General features: G+C 38.9%; 1 protein-coding gene and 1 long non-coding RNA gene across 3 annotated transcripts in view; one reads left to right on the top strand and one right to left on the bottom strand.

The window, feature by feature from the left end:
* The window catches only part of LOC129178890 (uncharacterized), a 14,232-nt gene continuing 153 nt past the window's right edge, over positions 1-14,079 (bottom strand). Inside the window, exons 2-3 of the long non-coding RNA XR_008569863.1 lie at positions 10,057-10,265; positions 1-76 (exon numbers count right to left, since the gene is read on the bottom strand). This is a non-coding gene — a long non-coding RNA (uncharacterized LOC129178890). The remainder of the gene's footprint in view (positions 77-10,056; positions 10,266-14,079) is intronic.
* Positions 13,765-14,079, top strand: part of LOC129178888 (histone-binding protein RBBP7) — a 17,955-nt gene continuing 17,640 nt past the window's right edge. For both annotated transcript variants that reach the window (XM_054771543.1, XM_054771544.1), the window contains exon 1: positions 13,765-13,928. In XM_054771543.1, the coding sequence (XP_054627518.1) occupies positions 13,913-13,928 (16 nt within the window). In that variant the 5' untranslated portion in view covers positions 13,765-13,912. The remainder of the gene's footprint in view (positions 13,929-14,079) is intronic.

Raw genomic sequence — 14,079 nt, forward strand, 5'->3', positions numbered from 1 at the left:
CCCCAGCTCCGCCACTCATCTATGATGTCATCAGGCTGTCTGTGCATTGTTGGCATGGAGACAAGTCTCGGGAGTGCTGATCCAAACAAAACACATGAATGAACAGAATTTAATCTTTATTGTCATTGTTATTGTTAACAATGAAATGAAATTATTACAGTATTGCAAAAATGTAATGATTAAATAGTATCACAGGCTATGTTCACACTGCAGGTCAATTCCGATTTTTTTGCTCACATGTGACCTGTATCTGATTTTTTCATGTCAGTGTGAACAGTACAATTCCGATTTTTTTTTTAATGGCGATCCGCGATGTGAATCCGGTATGTGCTATATCTTATCAACTGCAGTCTGAACAGTTAGGTCGCATATATCTGACCTATACATCGCAGCAAGTCCTCCACAAACTGCTATAGCCAAAATTCTTGCCCTTTTTTCTTCATCTCCTACGCGGAATCATTTGGTCAAGAAAATATTGACTCCCATTGCACAAAATCTTTGAAATTGCCACAAAGTCGTTGATAGTAGAGTGTGCACACACTGCAGCAATCTTTAAGCAAGGCAAGTTTATTTACCAAGCACAATTCGTACACAAGGTAATTCCAAGTGCTTTATAGAAAAGAAGGGTCAAACCACTTCATAAAATCATTCCATAAAACGTAAAATCATTTTAAAATCCTAACATAAAATTCCATAAATCATTCCATAAAACCAACAATTAGTGCAGATAAAATATTTTAAGTTGCTAAATGCACCGTTGAATCGAAATGTTTTCAGCCTGGATTTGAACATGGCCAAAGTTGAGGATTGTCGCACATCTTCTGGTAGACTGTTCAAAATTTTGGCAGCATAAAACTGAAACGCAGCCTAACCGTGTTTAGTCCTGACTCTGGGCACGCGCAGGAGACCCCTCTCATAGCTTCTCAGAGCCCGAGATGGTTCACATGGCTCTAACATGTCATGAAAAGGCTTGCACACAAGCAGAACTGTTTTAAAGTCTATCCTCTGAGCGACAAGAAGCCAGTGCAAAAACCAGAGTACTGGAATAATATGGTCATACTTCCTATATCTAGTCAGGACTCCAGCAGCAGCATTCTGGATGTACTGCAGCTCTTTTACAGCTCCTTTAGAGAGCCCGCTGAGAAGTCCGTTACAGTAAACATACAGAAATGCATGTGACGTCATCCTTTTGAACATGCACGTCTCTTCCCGGACGCTTTGTGTTCACTTTAACAAGTCTCGTTTTTTTTGGCAATGTGAACAACCACATAAAAAAATCGGATTTGGACAAACAATCTGAATTGAGCATCACACCCTGCAGTGTGAACGTAGCCATAGTGAAGGAATAACAGTTTGAGGGGCACAATTATTGAGGGAGCATGGTTTAACATGTATTGACCTACATTGGATTGCGTTTAGCGTCTTTAATGTACAAAATGTATCATAGTGCCCCACCCCCCACCCTTCAATTTTTATGTACAATATCCATCCATCCATCTGTTTTCTATGTGGCTTATCCTCATTAGGGTTGCGGGGGTATGCTTGTGACTATCCCAGCTGACTATTGGCGAGAGGTGGGGGAAACCCTGAACTGGTCGGCAGCACATACTGTATAGACAAACAACACTTCACACTCACATTCATAACTATGGACAGTTTAGAGTCGCCAGTTAACCTAAAATGCATGTTTTTGGAATGTGGGAGGAACCCGGAGGACCCGGAGAAAACCCACGTACGCACGGGGACAACATGCAAACTATATATATATATATATATATATATATATATATATATATATATATATATATATATATATATATATATATATATATGTATGTATTTATATGTACAGTATATGTGTATGTATTTATATGTACAGTATATGTGTATACACGTATGTATATGTGTATGCATAAATACAGTACATCTATATTTTTACTTTTTATTTGAGAATTGTATTTATTGGAGAAAAATTACCTGCCATCAATTTGAATTTATGTTTCATTGTAAAAATCATTAAAGCTGTTTAAACAAAAACTAAGCACTTATATGATTTGCATTTTGTTCCCTTGCTGGACCCAGAATGACCTCAAAACCGAGGCACATACCGAACCGTGACAATGGCATACATTTGCACCCCTCATACACTTTGTGTCCCAATTTGGACATTTTCACTGAGGGGTGTACTCACTTTTGGTTTTGGCACATAGAATGTTATCAAAGCTTTACACTGAAACTGAGAAGTACATAACACCTTGCTCTGTGAATGTTCTTTGATGAAATATGAGTTTTTTTGCTGAAACAATGTGAAATGATGGGGCATACAGTAGATTGCTTTCATTGAATTTGGAGTGTCATCCTGTGCGAGTCACCAGAGTAGATATAATTCCCTTATCCACATCAATGCAGGCCCTCTGCTGGGCGCAGGGACGGCGGCTGTGGACCTGCTGTTTGCTGGCAGGATCTGCCACAATCAATTACCCAAGCCTTGTTAAATACCCCCATGATTTCCTGACTCTACTCACCCCACACTCACGCTGAAGCAAAAGCAGCAGCCCAGACAAATAAGCAGCGTCATTTAGACTTTCAAGATGCTTAAGCTGGCTGAAATAATGCCATGAGATGCTGGACTTCCTCATTGATGTCAGCTGTCCCGAAGCAAGCCAGGGGGTCTGAAGAGGAGCTTTGAGCGTTCATACCACAGTAACCAGTACAGCCGACCCAGCTGGGGGCAACTTTCATCCTGCCCGCTCACCCACAGTGTCCTTTCTCTGCCCTGGCTGATGCTAACATGCACAAAAACTTGCAGCCACACACTCAGTGTTACTTTTACTCTAAGCGTCCACCTCTGCAACAATTCATAGGTGCCACATATGCAAACCAGCATTCAATTTTAGTGCGCATGAAAATAAAAATTACATTTTCCCTTACTGTCCTTTTCTTTCTCATCCCCGGAATGGCAGGCCTAACGACCTTGAAGAAATGTAAGTAGCACCCATCCCCACCAAAACCCCCACCACACAACTATAGTGTTATTCATTTTGCTTCAAGTGCTATACAGTATTCCCTCGCCAATTTGCGCTTTGAATTTTGTGGCTTCACTCCATCATGATTTTTCCAAAATATGTTTTATATATATTTTATAATAGACATATAAAATATATTTTACACAGTGGTCTGAAAAAGTGTTTTGCCCCATTCCTGATTTCTTATTTTTTGCATGTTTGTCTCACTTAAATGTTTCAGACCATCAAACACGTTCAAATATTAGTTAATGACAACACAACTGACCACAAAATGCAGTTTTTTAAATGAAACTTTTTCTTGTGATTGTTATTGTGAAGTGAGAACAAAAATCCAAACCTACATGGCCCTGTGTGAAAAACTGATTGCCCGCCCACCCAGAAAGAAAGTGATTGAGATCTATCGTCTGGAAAAGGTTAAAAAGCCATTTCTAAAGCTTTTGGACTCCAGCAAACCACAGTGAGCGCCATTATCCACAAATGGCAAAAACATGGAGAGTGGTGAACCTTCCCAGGAGTGAAAATCCCCCCAAGAGCACAGCGACAACTCATCCAGAGGTCACAAAAGACCCCACAACAACATCCAAAGAACTGCAGGCCTCAGTTGCCTCAGTTAAGATCAGTGTCCATGACTCCACCATGAGAAAGACACTGGGCAAAAACGGCCTGCATGGCAGAGTTCCAAGATGAAAACCACTGCTGAACAAAAAGAACATTAAGGTTCGTCTTAATTTGCCAGAAAACATCTTGATGATCCCCAAGACCTTTGGAAAAATACTCTGTGGTCTGATGAGACAAAAGTTTGAACTTTTTGGAAGGTGTGTCCCATTACATCTGGCGTAAAAGTAGCACTGCATTTCAGAAAAAGAACTTCATAACAACAGCAAAATAGGGTGGTGGTAGTGTGATGGTCTGGGGCTGTTTTGCTGCTTCAAGACCTAAAAGACTTGCTATGATCAATAGAACCATGAATTCTGCTGTCTACCAAAAAATCCTGAAGGAGAATGTTCTTGACCTCAAGCTGAAACCAACTTGGGTCCTGCAGCAGGACAAGGATCCAAAACCCACCATCAAGTCCACCTTTGAATGGCTGAAGAAAAACAAAATGAAGACTTTGGAGTGGCCTAATCAAAGTCCTGACCTGAATCCCATTGAGATGCTTTGGCATGACCTTAAAAAGGCGGTTCATGCTCGAAAACCCTCCATGGCTGAATTAAAACAATTCTGCAAAGATGAGGCGGCCAAAATTCCTCTACAGCACTGTAAGAGACTCATTGCAAATTATTGCAAATGCTTGATTACAGTTGTTGCTGCTAAGGGTGGCCCAACCAGTTATTAGGTTCAGGGTGCCATCACTTTTTACACAGGGTCATGTAGGTTTGGATTTTTTTTCTCCCTTAATAATAAACAGTTTCATTTCAAAACTGCATTTTGTGTTCAGTTGTGTTGTCGTTGACTAATATTACATTTTTTTTAATGATCTGAAACATTTAAGTGTGACAAACATGCAAAAAAAAAACAAGAAATCAAGAAGTAGGCAAACACTTTTTCACACCACTGTATACATTATATTATTTTATTTGATATAATAAATCATGCAGTTTCGTGGTTGAATACGGCCTATTATGAGTAAAAAAAAATACATGCATGTTGAAGTAAATTTGACGTATTTTTTGTCTAAATGAAGCATTTTCAAGCATAAAAATGGCTAAATGACATAAAATACAAATATAAGGCATTCAGAAGATGCATTCAAAGACGTGATGATATGTAGTATTCTGTACTGGTCACCAGGTGTCAGTAATGTTACATTCATGAAGTCAATAGCCACCGCAGGAACTACTGTACAGAAACTGGAAGTAAAAAAGAACAAGGAACTTCCCCAACATTTAAGTCAATATTATGTCTTATTTTCTCGTCGACTATATTGGGTAATAAGAGTGTAAACGACATGGTGAAAAAAAATCAATTTACAAATAAGGAATCATACTGAGCAGAAATTCACTTATCACGGTCGGGTCTGGAATCAATTAACCGCGATAAACGGGGAATTACTGCATTTAGCATGTTTGCTTCCTTCTTAATAAGTGAATGATCGTGATTAAAGAGAGAAGGGGAGTGTTTTTGCCGTTGAAACTAATCGATACGTTACTTTTTATTGCCATTGTTGATCCAAAATTGAGAAAAAGGCTTTACTCTCAGAACGAGCTGCATACACACAGGAAACAATGTTCTGCAAGTCGACCAATCACAGCCTTTACAGTCTGAGTTTAGATACTTTTTTGAGGCGCATGTCACGCTACACTAGAGGGGGAGGAGCGATCCGATGTAGTGTACGCTAATGTCTCGACACAGGAGCATAATCCAGGTTTCACAGACTGAAACCAGTGAAATGCAACAAAATGATTGTATTATTGTATAATCAATACTACTTGCACACATCAGTCCCAATTTCTCATAAGCAGGGAAGAAATCAAAAACATCATTGCATTTTTTACAACTTCACAACAATTTTATGATCAGTAATCCCTCGTTTATCGCTGTTAATTTGTTCTCGACCTCACCGTGAGAAATAAATTTGTAATAAGTAGAATTCCCTAATTATAAATGGAATATTTTGTATTTAGAGCATAGAAAACATGTTTACGGCTTTACGAAAATACGGTTTTAGCATGATTACAGGCCTCTGGACATGAAATAACACCCCTACAGTCTCTTTACACTCCTATTACCCAATAAAGTTGATATAATGAGAGAAAATAAGCTATTTATGACATAAATAAGACTTGTGGCGTGTGTGTTGCTGTAAATGTGTTGCTGTAAATTGTGCAACAGCAACCTGTGTTAGGGATTATTGTGCCTGTTGTGAGATCATTCAAACCTGCAATGAAAGCTTCTTGTTCCGACAACGATCAAGTCTGGTACTTGTGTGTTTCACCCAACATTACAGTAACATTACTGACACCTAGTGACCACTGCAGAATACTACATATCATCACAATGTCTTTGAATGCATCTTCTGAATGCCTTATATTTCTATTTTACTTTATTTAGCCATATTAATGCTTGAAAATGCTTTATTTCATCAAAAAATATGTAAAATTTGCTTAAATATGCACATTTTTGACTAATAATAAGCCGTAGTCAACCAAAAAACCAGCATGATTTATTAATTCATATATTTTTGAAAAACTGTGATCGAATGAAGCTTGAAGTAAGGAGTTGTAAGGATGTAAGGAAGTTTAGTGTGTTCTTCATTGTGGTGGATGCCACAAAATGACATTAACTCTTCAACTGTAATTACAATCCAGATGTTTACTTGCTTACAAAGTGAATATGATTGTTAGAGTTTTCTCCAGCAGGTTGAATTGAAAGTTTTCTTCAAGTATTGACAGTGACTTGTTGTCTGCTTACTTTATTGGAGACAACAGCACCCTCTTTGTGAGTCCAACATTTGACAAAGTGTCAAAGTTTGTATTCATTGTAAATACTATCATGGCCTTTTATTGGCTGCAGTGTACAGACAGGTTTAAGTGCTTTGGTGGAACTCCTATTCAACCTGCTGTTCAATGGCGTCCTCTCCATTTCCAGCACTCACTAAACGCATGTCATTGTGAACCCTGACCTCCATCTGATCCTCATCCATTCTCCACCAGGAAGCCAAACACACCACGGAACAATTAACTCCTGTACCGCTGTCAGCATGGCACAAAATAGAGAAAAAGATTGACTAACCTGAGTTCACGTGCACGCAGAACGTGTAAAAACAGATGTAGAAAAAAGGTTTTGGAGAGAAAGGGAGTGAAAAGCATGTTTTTCACTGCTGTCACCGCAATGACAAGGATACACTATTGAGAGTCCGTGTTTTCAGAAGTGTTCAACAAACACGGTGGAGAAGTCATCAGGGTTATGTTTATCTCCACAACAAACCTTCAAAGCCAACTCATTGACAAGGTAAGTACATTTAGCACAAAAAACCTGCAATGATGGCTTGCTCTTCTTGGTGACACCAGCACCATACTGTGCGCTACGATCCATCCATACCCATAATATCTATAGCAAAAGTTGAGACACAAATGTATGTTTTTTGTTGACGTTATACAGTAAATCCCCACGTTTCATGGTGCTTACGTACCAGGACCACCAGCGAATGGCGAAACTCTGCATTTTCCGCCTGCAACTAAGATTCAAGATTCAAGAGTTTTATTGTCATATGCATAGTGAGACAGGTCATTATACACTGCAATGAAATTCTTATTCTGTTCATTCCCCCAAAAAAGAAAGAAAACACAAGAAAATGAATAAGAACAGAAGAAACATATGCGCCTATATGCGCCATATGAAACTAATACGCCCGTAACACTCAATTCAGCATTCATGGCCCTGTAAATATGAGCGGTTTTTTTTTTCAAAAAAATACATCACATTTTTTGGTAACACTTTACAATAAGGTACACAAAGTTACAGTAGTTAATGAGGAACGAACCTACCTAACCCTAACCCTAAGCATTACTCATTAGTTCCTCATTAGTTCCTCAGTAACTACTGTATTTTTGTGTACCTTATTGTAAAGTGAGACCCCTTTTTTTTCCACAAAAAGGACTGTTGTTGACTCCAAAAACACATCTCATTCACCCAAAAAGTCCACCATTTTTACATGTTTATATCTTTGTGATTAAATGATAATGCTGTTTCCTGAAGCCATGAGATTTGGCACTTTGTTTGGTGGACATTGAATGCACCATAGTTGCTGTGAGACGCAAAAGTGAAACTAATATTGTTTATAACTTTTACACTGTGACTCCTATTCCATGTGTTTATGGATGATCTTATCATTATCATTCATTAGTGGTGAACAAGTATACATTTTATACTTTAAATGTGTTTAATAAGTGTGTGAGACATATTTCGGCATTAAATCTGAAATTGAAGAGAGAAGGGGAGGGTTCTGAAGCTGAAGCTAAGCTAATAATTAAATCAGGGGTGTCGCACTCAGTTGGTGACCAGTCCAGGGTGTACCCCGCCTCTAGCCTGAAGTCAGCTGGGATAGGCTCCAGCATACCTGCGATCCTAGTGAGGATAAGCGGCATAGAAGATGGATGGATGGATGGAGTGTTGATCAACCTTCTCATCATTCTCTCAAAGTTCGGGTAAAAGCTACAGTATTTTATCTCCACACAAGACAAAAGAATGCTAAGTGAAGTGATATCATGTATTTGTTGTAAGGAATATGAGGAATACAGTAGTCATCCCGCTTTGAATTTCACGGCTTCATTCTGTCACTGTTTTTCTAAATATATTAATAAATCATCGCTGTTTCATGGTTGACTACAGCCTATTATTAGTCAAAAAATATGCATGTTTAAGCAAATTTTACGTATTTTTGCCTAAAGCAAGCATTTGCATGGATAAAAATTGCCAAAATGGACTAAAATACAAATACAAGACATTCCGATAACCCATCATGTTAATGTTACGTTATACGTAGTATCCTACAGTGGTCACGAGGTGTCAGTAATGTTAATTAACCACCACGAGAAGTCCGAAAGTAAAAAAGAAAAAAAAAAAAAGAAACAACCACAAGGAACTCTCCCAATTCTAACATGTGTGAGTTTATATTATGTCTTATTTTCTCTTATTATGTCTACTATATTGCGTAATAGGACCATAAAGGTGACTAAAGGGGTGTTATTTCATGTCAAGGGCTTTAAAAATGTTTAAAAGTGTATATTAGTAGGTCGTAGAGGTTTTCTATATTCTAAGTACACAAATCCTACTTCATCGACAAGTCCAGGGTGCACCCCGCCTCCCGCCAGAAGTCACCTGAGACAGGCTCCAGCATATCCCCACAACACTAGTGAGGATAAGCGGCATAGAAAATGGATGGATGGATGGAATCCTACTTGAGGAAAATTCCCATATCACAGTCGGGAACCAATTAACCGCAATAAATGAGAGATTACTGTGTATCGAAGTTTTATTGTAGTATGCAGATGTCAGTATTGAACTTGAGGTCAACCAAAGCTTGTATATTTGTTCCTCATAAGGAAAGTTGTTTGACCTCAAATATTGCACTTTATTTACCAGACGAAGGTTCAGGAGAGTATAGATCATTGTCAACGAGCACACGTGTACGCATGTATGTGTGAGGAAAATAGAAAAGCCTCACTGCCATCTCCCCATCACCCTGCAACAGAGCTCAAGCTCCTTGTAGAAATGCTCCCTGATCTCTGTATTCAATAATGCATCACCATTTTTTGTCACGTAAAAAAGCTGGCTTTTAGCAGCGTTAGCGGGACAGTAATGCCACCTGACAATCGCTCCCTGCAGTCTTGCCTGTGGCCTGCAGGAAAAGAGTCAGTCCTCCTTGTGATTGACAAGGACAAAACGAGGACCAGTCCCATTCCTGTTTTTAATTGTCAACCGCAGCCTTGGGATTTTGCTGTGAATGATGAAACCGTGACTTTGACAACGAGACGTAAAGGACTTAAGCATGACAAGTGTGATTACAATTTCCAGGAAAGTCCTCCAGGGCACAAAAAGGAAGACACAGGCGCAACAGGACTTTCAAATATTTATAACAAGGAGGGGAGAGTGGGTACTTTCAAGGGTAAACATCTTACACTCTCTTCGTGCAAGGTATCTTCTCCAGACTTAAGTAACTCCACTAACAGGCAGAGAGATCATTTGTTCTTAGAAATAAAGCAAATGCAGTAATAGAGATTACTGTTTGTTTTTTCGTTCAAAGAAATGAGTGGATGTTTAAAGTAGGGGTGGGCCGATCCTTTTCGATTTAAAAATACAGTGGAACCTTAGTTAACATCATCAATCCGTTCCACAAGGTCCAACCGAAACATTCTCTAACCAAATACATTTTTCCCATAAAAAATCATGTATATCCAATTCTTCCGTTCCAGAAAACCAAAAATGTTAACACAAAACACATTTTTTATAGTTTTAGAAGCAGAAAACAATTCAAAATGCATATAAATGATGAATGAAAGGGATAAATGAACATTAAGGTTACTTTTACCTTCACTGAAGATGTGATTATGAACAAAGACACGATGTGGAAGCGAGGTCAACATGGATGCCACCTTTGTGTTTTGCTGTGAGTTATTTCTTGAATTCAGCTGATATCAAAGTTCCCTCTTTGATTCGCTGTTGCTCCTCCGCGGCAAAGATGGAATCTGCAGGCCGAAGCAATCAGTAACTCCTGTTGTGGCGGGCAACACACTGCGTCTGAAATGGCATGCAAAATTGCATTTTTCATCTTTATTATCCAAATTGCCAATGAAATAAGTCAGCGGTAAGATGCTTATACGTACAATAAAAGTCCTCATTGCATTTGTTCCATGCAAAACACGCCCCGAACTCCATTATGGAAATGTGTTTTTCTACACTTACTCATTATTGTTGCTATTATCTTATGATGAATTGAAAAAATATTTTTATGGCGTAAGTTTTTTATGTGGTGCCTTGACCTTGGCTGTATTGTCATTTGGATAATTGTTTTGGTTTATTTGATAATTGTAACCTTTAATAGCAAACTGGATGTGCACATGAAGTGTGGAAATAATAAATGCTGCATACTATTAAATCTACAGTATGAACACAACTGTTGATGAATTATATGTCATTATCTTTATTGCCATGTTGAATTGAAATGTGAATTATTTATTTTATTTTAAATGTATTTTCTTATATTTTTTTTCATGTGGTGGTAACTTGTAAGCATGCACAGGAGAAAATGAGGCAGGTATAGCCGCACAAGATACATTTAATTTGAAACAAATTTTGGTCATTTCAATAAAATACGAGTTTAAAAAAAGGCATAAAAATGTATTTTTGTCTAGAAAAAATATCAAACCATCACACTAAATATCGAATCAAACCGAGCTGTGAATTTTCGGTATTGTTGCGACCCTAAACATTAGATACTACGCTCCTACTTCACACTACGACACTACTAAGACGTTGATGTTTACTTCAGAGAGCGTAGCATATATTGATCTACAACATTTGGACACCCTTGTTGTATATTATTATTATACTGTTATATATTATTTCATATTGAATTTGTTTTTACCTGCTAGCAGTTTGCACGTTTTTATGTTTCATTTCATCACTCACGAAAGCTAAGAAGTTTTGCATTTTGTTTCCTTACAGAACTCAAAATGAGCTCGAATGGTGACCTTAAAACCGTGCTGATGGCGTACAGTTACGCTCCTCTTATTTATGGAGTCATCCAAGCCAATCCCAGTCAAGCCATGCTCAGTAGGCTGAAAATGTATAGCGTAAGTGGATATGAGAAGTATCACTGGTGAAGTCCCCCGCTTCATCAGCTAGCAAGCACGCGGGACAGACACCCGTAACAGACACCCTGGGCTCAGAGGCATCTCTGCAATAGGGAAAAGCCGACACAAGGAAATAAGCACCTGTCATGTGCCAAATGAAGTGTTAAGTACACAAATTGTGGAGGCGGGGGTGATGTTTCCGGAGGGGTGACAGCTCTGGGTCTTGGTGCCACGTCTGGCCCTGGCACATCATATGGAGTCAACCCCCACTCCCCTGCCGCCTTTAAGCTCACCCCCACCACTTGCCGAGGGGCAGAATAGCAACTATTATTTACTGGATGTCTGCCTCTTTTTCACATATTCATTCTGGCTGGCCATCACGGTACCACTGGGCTCCTGACCCAGCCCCCGACACCCCTTTTGTCGTTGCTGAGGGGCAGCAGTAGCAAAGCAAAGTCAGATGAGCGTTTAGATAATGTATTCAGAGCGCAGGGTTTCAGCCGTAAAGCAAATTGCCTCCATTTTTGTGCTGGGGTTTCCCTTTAGGATGCTACAAGCTGCATCAGGCTTGGTGTCAGAGAGCCGGCTCTCAAATGAAGATTAATGCCATTTGAAGGGCTCACTGTGAACAGTGTGAAAGTGAGAAATATATGATAAATTGTGCATGCCAGAGGGGCTTTTGTGGCTGTAAAGTGCTATGTCTGCTTTGAGGCAGTGTTATGACTGCTGCTGTTTGGGATCATGTGAGTTGGCAATGCACTACTTAGCAGCCAGTTTCATGTGCTTTTTGCACACCAGTGAATAGCAATCGAAGACTACCAACTACTGCAATATAGATACACCTTCAAGGGTTAACCTGAACATGAACCTTAACCTCTAACTCCTAACCCTTAACCTCTATCCCTAATCCTTCAAGGGTCAAACCAAACCCTAAAACTGAATCCCAAGTCATAGATGAAATGTCATGGAATATACAGAAAAATAAGTGAGTGAATTATTTGCCTGCAGAGGATCTGAATGATGAAACTTCCGGTGTATTAATTAATAATCCACATAATCCAATCAATAATCCACATTTTCAGGGGGTAATGTGCAAGGTTAACAGACTGAAACCCAGGGACACCACTCAAGTGTGAATTTTGACTTTTTTTCCCCAGAAAATAAACTTAAAATGACTAACACACATATGTACAAAAGAAATTATAATATTTCTGAAGGATTTAAATTATTATATTACATGACAAAATGTAATTTTAGGAATCACGGACAGGTGACAAATGTTATTTTTTCCAGTATTCAAGGTAGTATCTTTTCAATGTATTATTTATTTATTAAATATGCAATCCCATCAATGTGCAGGAAACTTTGCTCCATTAAAACATGTATTGTACAGTGAATCAAATTGTGCATTTACAAATGATATTTCCTGGGTACACAATTGCACCGATTCAATGGAATGGCCATTAATAACAATAATAATAATAATTATATATATATATATTTTTTTTTTAAGCAATCATCAGCTAATTGCTGATGAATTGTTTGGGTTAAATAAATGATTGCAAGTGACAGCAGGCAGATGAGAAGCTCAAAAACAATTGCATTTGTCTGAAGTGGTCCTATTCTGATAATTTCCGGGGCTTTTAAAATGATATACCCTCAGGTCACTATAGTAAGTTTATTTATTAAAATACTTCATATATATCAAGTTGTGTGTATTGTTGTGTGCCGACACGCTCAGATTCAGCAGCCGCCTCCCAAACGACGCCTGCTCTGTTGTGATTGGTCAGGGGTCAGCTTCAGCACCCCATCCTCCGACACTGCTCAAAGCCGCATAGAGACACGCCCCCCTCAAACGGTTACACACTAATGGTTATCAGCAAACAGTAATGAAAAATGTGGGTATTGGATATACTGTAATCTGATGAATATTGAAAAATCTCGCGTGGAACTGTGCTTTGTTCACTAAACAGCAGTCCATGAAGTAGCGAGAGCAGAGGAACCAGGAAAACAAAGTATCTTCAGACTTCTTACATTCGATTCGAAAAAAACACTTTCTGGCTGCAATTTTCAAGAAGAAACAATAAACGGTACTGAGCAGCGGTTGCCGTTGGACATCAAGCAAGTTGCCAACGTGGACTTCCTAAAGTAGTGACATGAGAAATTTCAAAAATCTCCACGAGATTTAGGAGTAGCATAAAAATGAAAGCAGCATAACACACCAACCAACAGATGAACTGAATCAGGGTAATTGATATCAGACATTATTCTTATTCCATATACCATGTAAACACAAGATGTTTATACTATTTCTTACTGTAACTTATGCCAAATTTTGTAGCATCGCCTGTGCAATTTTAAAGCTGCGTTTGCGCAGTTATCGCGCAACGCTGATCTTTTCGTTTGCGCGCTCTCACGCGTGCGCAGTAGCTCTTCTGGGCAGTTTCCGCGCTGAATAGGAAGTGTGGGCTAGTAGCATTGAGGGGGTATACTATAGCAACACTAATAACACACGTAAAACATACCGCGGCAGAGCTAATCAATGGTACACACCTAATTAGTTTGCACCCAGTAGCGTGATCGAAGAAGAACATGGCCGATAAAGAAGGTAGGTTAATTTACTGTTGAGTTTGTTGGTTCATCGTTGCCACTTTAGCACGCTCACCGGCCGTTATACAGTATGGGCGTTAGCATCACATGCTAGTTCTGTCTGCACTGGGTAAACACATTCTGAAGTCAGTGGACGTAAAGAAAACAAC

This window comes from Dunckerocampus dactyliophorus, chromosome 3 (assembly GCF_027744805.1).
Source record: "Dunckerocampus dactyliophorus isolate RoL2022-P2 chromosome 3, RoL_Ddac_1.1, whole genome shotgun sequence".
Classification (NCBI taxonomy): Eukaryota; Metazoa; Chordata; class Actinopteri; order Syngnathiformes; family Syngnathidae; genus Dunckerocampus; species Dunckerocampus dactyliophorus.